Consider the following 10906-nt stretch of genomic DNA (forward strand, 5'->3'; position numbering starts at 1 on the left):
TCAGAGCTCCAAAGGTGAAAATAATCAAAATAGCTCACTCAAGCAACCCATTTGGGCACATCAAAACAAAACAAAGCAAGAAGCTACAACACAGTAAGCAAAAACAAAATAAACTAATACAGTCTTTTTAACAAATGGTGCTGGCATAACTGCAAATCCATCTGCAAAAAAAAAGAAACAAGACCCATACCTCACACTATGCACAAAAACAAGCTCAAAGTGGATCAAAGACCTAAATATAAAATCTAAAACGATAAAGATCATGGAACAAAAAATAGGGACAATGTTAGGAGCCCTAATACATGGCATAAACAGTATATAAAATATTACTATCAATGCAGAAGAAAAACTAGATAACTGTAGCTCCTAAAAATCAAACACCTATGCTCCTCCAAAGACTTCACCAAAAGAGTAAAAAGGTTACCTACGCACTGGGAAAAACTTTTTAGCTATGACATTTCCAATCAGTGCCTGATCTCTAAAGTCTACACGATACCGCAAAAACTCAACTACAAAAAGACAAATAACCCAATTAAAAAATGAGCAAAAGATATGAACAGACACGTCACTAAAGAAGACATTCAGGTAGCTAACAGATACATGAGGAAATGCTCATGATCATTAGCCATTAAAAAAACTAAAAAATTAGAGAAATGCAAATCAAAACTACAATGAGATTCCATCTCACTCCAGCAAGGCTGGCATTAATCTAAAAAACTCCAAATAATAAATATTGGAGAGGCTGTAGAGAGATTACAACACTTCTACACTGCTGGTGGGAATGTAAAATGGTACAACCACTTTGGAGATCGATTTGACACTTCCTTAAAAAGCTGTAAATAGAACTACCATACCATCCAGCAATCCCACTCCTTGGAATATATCCTAGAGAAATAAGAGCCTTTACACGAACAGATATATGCACACCCATGTTTACTGCAGCACTGTTTACAATAGCAAGAAGATGGAAGCAACCAACGTGCCCATCAACAGATGAATGGATAAATACATTATGGTATATTTACACAATGGAATACAACATATCGATACAGAACAGTGATGAATCTGTGAAACATTTCAGAACATGGAGCAATCTGGAAGGCATTATGCTGAGTGAAATTAGTCAGTTGCAAAAGGACAAATATTATATAAAAAAATTAAAAAACAAACGCAGTGCTGTCGAGTCAATTCCGACTCATAGCGACCCTATAGGACAGAGTAGAACTGCCCCATAGAGCTTCCAAGGAGTGCCTGCTGGACTTGAACTGCTGACACTTTGGTTAGCAGCCGTAGCACTTGACCACTATGCCACCAGGGTTTCCATCAAATACTATATAAGACCACTATTATAAGAACTCGAGAAATACTTGAAACAGAGAAGAAAATATTCCTTGATGGTTACGAGAGTGGGGAGGGAGGGAGGGTGGGAGAGGGGTATTCACTAATTAGATAGTAGATAAGAACTAATTTAGGTGAAGGGAAAGACAACACAAAATATAGGTGAGGTCAGCACAACTGGACTAAACCAAAAGTAAAGAAGTTTCCTGAATAAACTGAATGCTTCTAAGGCCAGAGTAGCAGGGGCAGGGGTTTGGGGACCATGGTTGCAGGGGACATCTAAGCCAGTTGGCATAATAAAATCTATTAAGAAAACATTCCGCATCCCACTTTGCAGAGTGGCATCTGGGGTCTTAAATGCTAGCAAGCAGCCATCTAAGATGCATAGATTGGTCTCAACCCACCTGGATCAAAGAAGAATGAAGAACACCAAGGACCCAAGGTAATTACAAGCCCAAGAGACAGAAAGGGCCATATAAACCAGAGGCTACATCATCCTGAGGCCAGAAGAACTAGATGGTGCCCGGCTACAACACATGACTGCCCTGATGGGGAACACAATAGAGAACCCCTGAGGGAGCAGGAGAGAAATGGGATGCAGACCCCAAATTCTCATAAAAAGACCAGACTTAATGGTCTGACTGAGACTAGGAGGACTCCGGTGGTCATGGACCCCAGACCATCTGTCGGCTCAGAACAGGAACCATTCCCAAAGCCAACTCTTCAGACATGTATTGGACTGGACAATGGGTTGGAGAGGGATGCTGGTGAGGAATGAGCTTCTTGGATCAGGGAGACACTTGAAACTATGTTGGCATCTCCTCCATGGATGGGAGATGAGAGGGTATAGGTGGTGAGAAGCTGGTGAAATGGACACGAAAAGAGAAAGTGGAGGGAGGGAGCGGGCTATCTCAATAGGGGGAGAGCAATTGGGAGTATGTAGCAAGGTGTATATAGGTTTTAGTGTGAGAGACTGACTTGATTTGTAAACTTTCACTTAAAGCACAATAAAAATTTAATAAATAAATAAACTAATACCATAACTTAAAGATGCTCAGAGACAACAGTCGATATCAAGCCATATAAAAATACAGAGCGTGATCACCTCAACAAGCTCTCAAAACAAAGAATCAAGGGATCTTCTAGATGAAAGTGCCTTCCTGGAATTACCAGAGGCAGAATACAAAAGATTAATATACAGAACCCTGCCAGACATTAGGAAGGAAATCAGGCAATTTGCAGAACAAGCCAAGGAACACAGATAAAGCAGTTGAAGAAATTAAAAAGATTATTCAGGAACAAAATGAACAATTTAATAAGCTGGAAAAATCCATAGACAGCAATCAGAAATTCAGAAGATTCACAATAAAATTACAGAAGTAGACAACTCAGTAGACAGTCAGAGGAGCAGAATTGAGCAAGTAGAAGGCAGAATTTCCGAACTGGAGGATAAAGCACTTGGCACCAATATATTTGAAGAAAAACCAGATAAGAGAATTTTAAAAAATGAAGAAACCTTAAGAATCACGTGGGACTCTGTCAAGAGAAATAACCTACAACTGATTGCAGTGCCAGAACAGGGAGAGATAACAGAAAATACAAACAGAATTGTTGAAGACTTGTTGGCAGAAAACTCCCCTGATATTGTGAAATATGAGAAGATATCTATCCAAGATGCTCATCAAACACCACATAAAGTAGATTTTAAAAGAAAGTCACCAAGACTTATTATAATCACACTTGCCAAAACCAAAGATAAAGAGAGAACTTTAAGAGCAGCTAGGGATAAATGAAAAGTCACCTACAAAGTAGAGTCAATAAGAATAAGCTCGGACTACTCAGCAGAACCCATGTAGGCAAGAAGGCGGTGGGATGGCTTATATAACAAATTGAATGAAAAAAATTTCAAGCCAAGAATCATATATCCAGCAAAACTGTCTCTCAAATATGAAGGTGAAATAAGGACATTTCGAGATAAAAAAAATTTAGGGGATTCATAAAAACCAAACCAGAACTACAAGAAATACTAAAGGGAGTTCTTTGGTTAGAAAATCAATACTATCAGGTATCAGCCCAAGTCTAGAACACTGGGCAGAGCAATCAGAAGTCAACCCAGACAGTGAAATCACAAAAATAAATCAAGATTTAAAAAACACTCAAAACAGGGAAACAGCGCTGTTATTATGTAAAAGAAGACATCATTAAAACAATAAAGAGGGACTTTTTTTTTTTTTTAAGAAATGTAGTCATAGATCTTCCATATGGAGAGGAACACAAGGTGATGTAAAGAAATAAAAGTTAGGTTTAAATTTAGAAAAATTGGGGTAAATAATACGGTAACCACAAATGAGACAAACTATCCTGCACATCAAAATAAAATACAAGAAAAAAATAGACTCAGCAGAAACAAAATCAACAACGAATATGAGAAAAGGACAATATATAAAGATAATCTACTCAGTGCATAAAATTAAGTGGGAAAAAGAAACTGTCCACAACACACAAAAAAGGACATCAAAATGATAACACTAAATTCATACCTATCCAAAGTTACACTGAATGTCAATGGACTAAATGCACGAATAAAGAAACAGAGAGTGGCAGGATGGATTAAAAAACACAATCTTTCTATATGCTGCCTACAAGAGACACACCTTAGACTTAGAGACACAAACTAAAACTCAAAGGATGGAAAAAATATATCAAGCAAACAACTATCAAAAAAGAGCAGGAGTGGCAATATTAATTTCTGACAAAATAGACTTTAAAGTTAAATCCATCATAAAGGATAAGGAAGGACACTATATAATGATTAAAGGGACAACATACCAAGAAGATATAACCATATTAAATATTTATACAACCAATGACAGGGCTGCAAGATACATAAAACAAACTCTAACAGCATTGAAAAGTGAGATAGACAGCTCCACAATAATAGTAGGAGACTTCAACACACCACTTTCAGTGAAGGATGGGACATTCAGAAAGAAGCTCAATAAAGACACGGAAGATCTAAATGCCACAATCAACCAACTTGACCTCATAGACGTATACAGAACACTCCAACCAACAGCAGCCAAGTATACTTTCTTTTCTAGAGCACATGGAACATTCTCTAGAATAGACCACATATTAGGTCATAAAGCAATACTTAGCAGAATCCAAAACACTGAAATATTACAAAGCATCTTCTCTGACCATAAGGCCATAAAAGTAGAAATCAATAACAAACAAAGCAGGGAAAAGAAATCAAACACTTGGAAACTGAACAATACCCTGCTCAATAAAAACTAGATTATAGATAGAAGACATTAAGGATGGAATAAAGAAATTCATAGAATCCAATGTGAATGAAAACACTTCCTATCAGAACCTTTGGGACACAGCTAAAGCAGTGCTCAGAGGCCAATTTATATCAATAAATGCACACATACAAAAAGAAGAAAGGGCCAAAATCAAAGAATTATCCCTACAACTTGAACAAAAAGAAAGGGAGCAACAAAAGAAACCCTCAGGCACCAGAAGAAAAAAAATAATAAAAATTAGAGCAGAACTAAATGAAATAGAAAACAGAAAAAACAATTGAAAGAATCAACAAGACCAAAGCTGAGTCTTTGAAAAAAATCAACAAAATTGATAAACCATCTGCCAAACTGACAAAAGAAAAACAGGAGAGGAAGTACATAACCCAAATAAGAAATGAGATGGGCAATATTACAACAGACCCAACTGAAATTAAAAGAATCATATCACATTACTATGAAAAATTTTACTCTAACAAATTTGAAAACTTAGAAGAAATGGATGAATTCCCAGAAACACACTGCCTACCTAAACTAACACAGAGGTAGAACAACTAAATAGACCCATAACGAAAGAAGAGATTGAAAAGGTAATCAAGAAACTCCCATTAAAAAAAAAAAAAAAAAAAACCTTGGCCCAGAAGGCTTCACTGCAGAGTTCTACAAAACTTTTGAAGAAGAGTTAATACCACTATTACTAAAGGTATTTCAGAGCACAGAAAAGGATGGAATACTCCCAAACTCATTCTATGAAGCCAGCATATCCCTGATACCAAAACCGGGTAAAGACACCACAAAAAAAGACAATTACAAACCTATATCCCTCAGGAACTTAGATGTAAAAATCCTCAACAAAATTCTAGCCGATAGAATTCAACAACATATCAAAAAAATAATTCACTATGACCAAGTGAGATTCATACCAGGTATGCAGGGACGGTTCAACATTAGAAAAACAATTAATGTGATCCATCATATAAATAAAACAAAAGACAAGAATCACATGATTTTATCAATTGATGCAGAAAAGGCATTTGACAAAGTTCAACACCCATTCATGATAAAAAAAAAAAACTCTCAGCAAAATAGGCATAGAAGGAAAATTCCTCAACATAATAAAGGGCATTTATACAAAATCAACAGCCAACATCATCCTAAGTGGAGAAAGCCTGAAAGCATTCCCCTTGAGATGGGGAACCAGACAAAGATGCCCTTTATCACCACCCTTGTTCAACACTGTGCTGGAGACCCGAGCCAGAGCAATTAGGATAGATAAAGAAATAAAGGGCATTCACACTGGCAAGGAAGAAGTAAAAGTATCTCTATTTGCAGATGACATGATCTTATACACAGAAAACCCTAAGGAATCCTCAAGAAAACTACTGAAACTAATAGAAGAGTTCAGCAGAGTATCAGGATACACGATAAACATACAAAAATAAGTTGGATTCCTCTACACCAACAAAAAGAACATCGAAGAGGAAATCACCAAATCAATACCATTTACTCAAACCCAGTGCCGTCGAGTCAATTCCAACTCATAGCGACCGTATACCATTTACAGTAGCCCCCCAAAAGATAAAATACTTACGAATAAATCTTACCAGAGATGTAAAAATTTATACAAAGATAACTACAAAATAGTTCTGAAAGAAACCAAAAGAGACCTACATAAGTGGAAAAACATACCTTGCTCAGGGATAGGAAGACTTAACATTATAAAAATGTCTATTCTACCAAAAGTGATCTGTAGATTTAATGCAATTCTGATCCAAATTCCAACGATATTTGTTAATGAGATGGAGAAACAAAGCACCAACTTCGTATGGAAAGTAAAGAGGCCCCAGATAAGTAAAGCATTACTGAAAAAGAAGAATAAAGAGGGAGGCCTCACTCTACCTGATTTTAGAACATATTATACTGCCACAGTAGTCAAAACAGCCTGGGACTTGTACAACAACAGATAACATAGACCAATGGAACAGAATTGAGAATCCAGACATAAATGCATCCACATATGAGCAGTTGATATTTGAAAAAGGCCCCAAAGCAGTTAAATCGGGAAAAGACAGTCTTTTTAACAAATGGTGCTGGCATAACTGGATATCCATCTGCAAAAAAAATGAAACAAGACCCATACCTCACACCATGCACAAAAACAAACTGAAAATGGGTCAAAGACCTAAATATAAAATCTAAAACAGTAAATATCATGGAAGAAAAAATAGGGACAACATTAGGAGCCCTAATACATGGCATAAACAGTATACAAAACATTACTAACAATGCAGGAAAAAAAGCAGATAACTGGAAGCTCCTAAAAATCAAACACCTATGCTCCTCCAAAGACTTCACCAAAAGAGTAAAAAGATTACCTACACACTGGGAAAAAATTTTTAGCTATGACATTTCCAATCAGCGCCTGATCTCTAAAATCTACATGATACTGCAAAAACCCAACTACAAAAAGACAACCCAATTAAAAAATGGGCAAAAGATATGAATAGACACTTCACTAATGAAGACATTCAGGTAGCTAACAGATACATGAGGAAGTGCTCACGATCATTAGCCATTAGAGAAATGCAAATCAAAACTACAATGAGATTCCATCTCACTCCAACAAGGATGGCATTAATCTAGAAAATTCAAAATAATAAATGTTGGAGAGGTTGTGGAGAGACTGGAACACTTCTACACTGCTGGTGGGGCTGTAAAATGATACAACCACTTTGGAGATCGATTTGGCACTTCCTTAAAAAGCTAGAAATAGAACTACCATATGATCCAGAAATCCCACTCCTTGGAATATATCCTACAGAGATAAGAGCCTTTACACAAATAGATATATGCGTACCCATGTTCACTGAAGCACTGTTTACGATAGCAAGAAGATGGAAGCAACCAAGGTGCCCATCAACAGATGAATGGATAAATAAATTATTCACGCAGTGGAATACTACGTATCCATAAAGAACAGTGATGAATCTGGGAAACATTTCAGAACATGGAGCAATCTGGAAGGCATTATGCTGAGTGAAATTAGTCAGTTGCAAAAGGACAAATATTGTATGAGATCACTATTATAAGAACTCGAGAAATAGTTTAAACAAAGAAGAAAATATTCTTTGATGGTTACGAGGGGGGAGGGAGGGAGGGTGGGAGGGGGTATTCACTAATTAGATCGTAGATAAGAACTAATTTAGGTGAAGGGAAAGACAACACAAAATACAGGCGAGGTCAGCACAACTGGACTAAACCAAAAGCAAAGAAGTTTCCTGAATAAACTTAATGCTTCTAAGGCCAGCATAGCAGGGGCAGGGGTTTGGGGACCATGGTTTCAGGGGACATCTAAGTCAATTGGTGTAATAAAATCTATTAAGAAAACATTCTGCATCCCACTTTGGAGAGTGACATCTGGGGTCCTAAACGCTAGCAAGTGGCCATCTAAGATGCATCAATTGATCTCAACCCACCTGGATCAAAGGAGAATGAAGAACACCAAGGACACAAGGTAATTATGAGCCCAAGAGACAGAAAGGGCCACATAAACCAGAGACTACATCAGCCTGAGACCAGAAGAAATAGATGGTGCCCAGCTACAACTGATGACTGCCCTGACAGGGAACACAACAGAGACTCCTGAGGGAGCAGAAGAGCAGTGGGATGCAGACCTCAAATTCTTGTAAAAAAAAAACCATACTTAATGGTCTGACTGAGACTAGAAGGACCCCGGTGGTCATGGTCCCCAGACCTTTTGTTGGCCCAGGACAGGAACCATTCCCAAAGCCAACTCTTCAGACAGGGATTGGACTGGACAATGAGATGGAGTGGGATGCTGGTGAGGAGTGAGCTTCTTGGATCAGGTGGACACTTGAGACTATGTTGGCATCTACTGTCTAGAGGGGAGATGAGAGGGTAGAGGGGGTTAGAAGCTGACAGAATGGACTCGAAAAGAGAGAGTAGAGAGAGGGAGCAGACTGTCTCATTAGGGGGAGAGCAATTGGGAGTATGTAGCAAGGTGTTTTTTTTTTTTTTTTTTAGCAAGGTGTATGTAAGTTTTTGTGTGAGAGACTGACCTGATTTGTAAACTTTCACTTAAAACATAATACAAATTTAAAAAAAAAAAAAAAAGAATAGAATAGAATTGCTAAGGGGATGGTATGTGGGGCTGAAGGAATGTCAGCAGGCTTCAAGAAAACTATAAACAATAGAGATCTTTATCCCCACCCTGTTAGGTTCTGAGCTTGGTTAAAGCTAAATTTCCTGCTGCACGGTTGACATAGAAGTAAAGAATTTTCAAACTAGAAGGTCTTCTAAAAAGTATTCCATTTAGAATTTATCTAGGTGGTTTTTAAAGCTCCTTCCAAATCTAAACAGACTTTTTTTTTCCCGCTTCAGAATCATTTTTTAAGGAAATATAATTTGGAAGCACAACATTTAATAACAATGATGACTTATTAAGTGTTTATTTTAAACCAGGCACTGATCTGAGTGCTTTGTGTATGTTATCTCATTTAATCTTCATGACGATCCTGTGAGGCAGGTCTTATTATTATCATCTTTCTACAGGTGGAGAAACTGAAGCACAGAGAGGTGATGGACTCACCCCAGGTCACACAGCTAGACAGATAGGAGAGTAGCTGCTATGTTAAAAGCAGGTAGAGAGTGGGGTTAGGAGTAGGGAGGGGTCTGTCATCCTGCTATTTATCATTCCCTACCCACTCACCGAGGCTCAGATGAACCGTGTTTGAAAACCACTGGAAAGAAAACCAAAACAGATTTCCAGCCAACATGGTGCCATAGATAGAAGCACCATGCCACCCCTCCACAGCAAAGACCTGAAAAACTCAGTAAAACACAAACATCATTCCTGGAATCTGAAGTGTCAAATGAAGAGATAAAGAACTCAGCCAAGTACCAAATGGAATAAGAAACTGACAGAGGACAGAGAGCAAGAAGAGATACCTGCTGAAGGCCCCATCAGCTAAGGCAGCACGGATCCGACATCTTGGACTCCTGTTAGTGACCAGCAGACAGGGAGCTCGGGAAAGCAGCTTCACAGAACTCCCAGCAGAAGATAGAGCACCCGGTAACCAGCGATACAAGCTTGTCCACCCCCCATTCTCTCCCTGCTGCTCTACCTCTGAGCCTCTTGGCTGGCTGAGGTGGCTCGGCTGGCCAGGAAGTGCAGCTTCCATGCTGCTTGGATTTGCCCCGCCCATGTTGGAGATCAGCAGAGAATACAGGAAAGCAGCTTCACAAAGTTCCCAGCAGGATGACAGAGCACCCAGTAACGAGCGATACACGCTTTCCTAACCCCCCCTTCACCCCCGCCCTTCAGCCTCCTCTGCTTCCTGCCAGCCACAGTCTCTTGGCCAGGAGGCAACTCTTTGGCCTCAGGCTGCTTGGATTCGCCCTGCCTCCACTGGCCAGGCCCCTGAGCTGGTGTTTGTTCTTTCCATCTCTTTTGGTTTCTTCTGTGCCAGGCTATACTGCACAGCCTGGGAACCACTTCCCTGGTCTTAGCAGCCCTACTGGTGGGACTCCAGGACTCTCCTGGGGCTTTTCTTTTCTTTTCCAAATTTTTATTGAGTTTTTTTTTTCCTTTCTTTCTTTTTCCTTTTTGCTTTTCTCCATTTCTCATCTATCCACTCCAATGGCAAGCCCCCTTAGCACTCTTTTTTTTTTCTTTGCTTGTTTGTTTTTGGCTCCTATTTCTTTCTGTTCTTTCCCATACCACTATTAGCTCCACACATCACAACCTTCCCCCCACCCTTTCCTTTCTATCTGTACCATGCACTGAACATCACACCCCCGAGCAGCAGAGGCACGGCCTACTGGAACCTGCCCAGCACTGATTCCTGGCCTGCCCTGTTGGCCCTAGTACATGCCACAAACAACACATCCCAGCCCTTCCCCTTCAGCTGGATCTGCTCTGCTGCACCAGAACTGATTGACTGTCCCTGCCCATTGGACAAGGAGGTGAAAAGTATCATGAGTACAGATGAGTAAACAACAAAGAATGCACAGCCCACCTGCTCAGACATAACCAAATAAAACAAAAAGGCAGGAAGAAACAAAAAAATCTACATGCAAGAAACGAAGAAAATAACTACTAAATGTTCCAAAGACAGCAGACGATATCAAAACATATTAAGAAACAGGACAGGATAGCTCCAGTTGGTGTCCAAAATAAAACATCCTATGACTTTCCAGTAGAAGAAAAGGCATTAGGACTTCCTCACAGGGAATTTAAATCT

The 10906-nt window shown here is 39.1% G+C and overlaps 1 protein-coding gene across 3 annotated transcripts in view; it reads right to left on the reverse strand.

Annotated features, from left to right (window-relative positions):
- The window catches only part of SH3TC2 (SH3 domain and tetratricopeptide repeats 2), a 122818-nt gene extending 112916 nt beyond the window's left edge, over positions 1 to 9902 (reverse strand). For 2 of the 3 annotated variants that reach the window (XM_049874026.1, XM_049874027.1), the window contains exon 1: positions 9612 to 9901. In XM_049874026.1, coding sequence (XP_049729983.1) covers positions 9612 to 9627 — 16 coding nt within the window. In that variant the 5' untranslated portion in view covers positions 9628 to 9901. Of the gene's footprint in view, positions 1 to 9611 lie in introns of all 3 variants that reach the window. The other variant, XM_049874028.1, reaches the window with a different exon arrangement.
- Between the last annotated feature and the right edge of the window lie 1004 nt (positions 9903 to 10906).

Source organism: Elephas maximus, chromosome 2 (genome assembly GCF_024166365.1).
Source record: "Elephas maximus indicus isolate mEleMax1 chromosome 2, mEleMax1 primary haplotype, whole genome shotgun sequence".
Classification (NCBI taxonomy): domain Eukaryota; kingdom Metazoa; phylum Chordata; class Mammalia; order Proboscidea; family Elephantidae; genus Elephas; species Elephas maximus.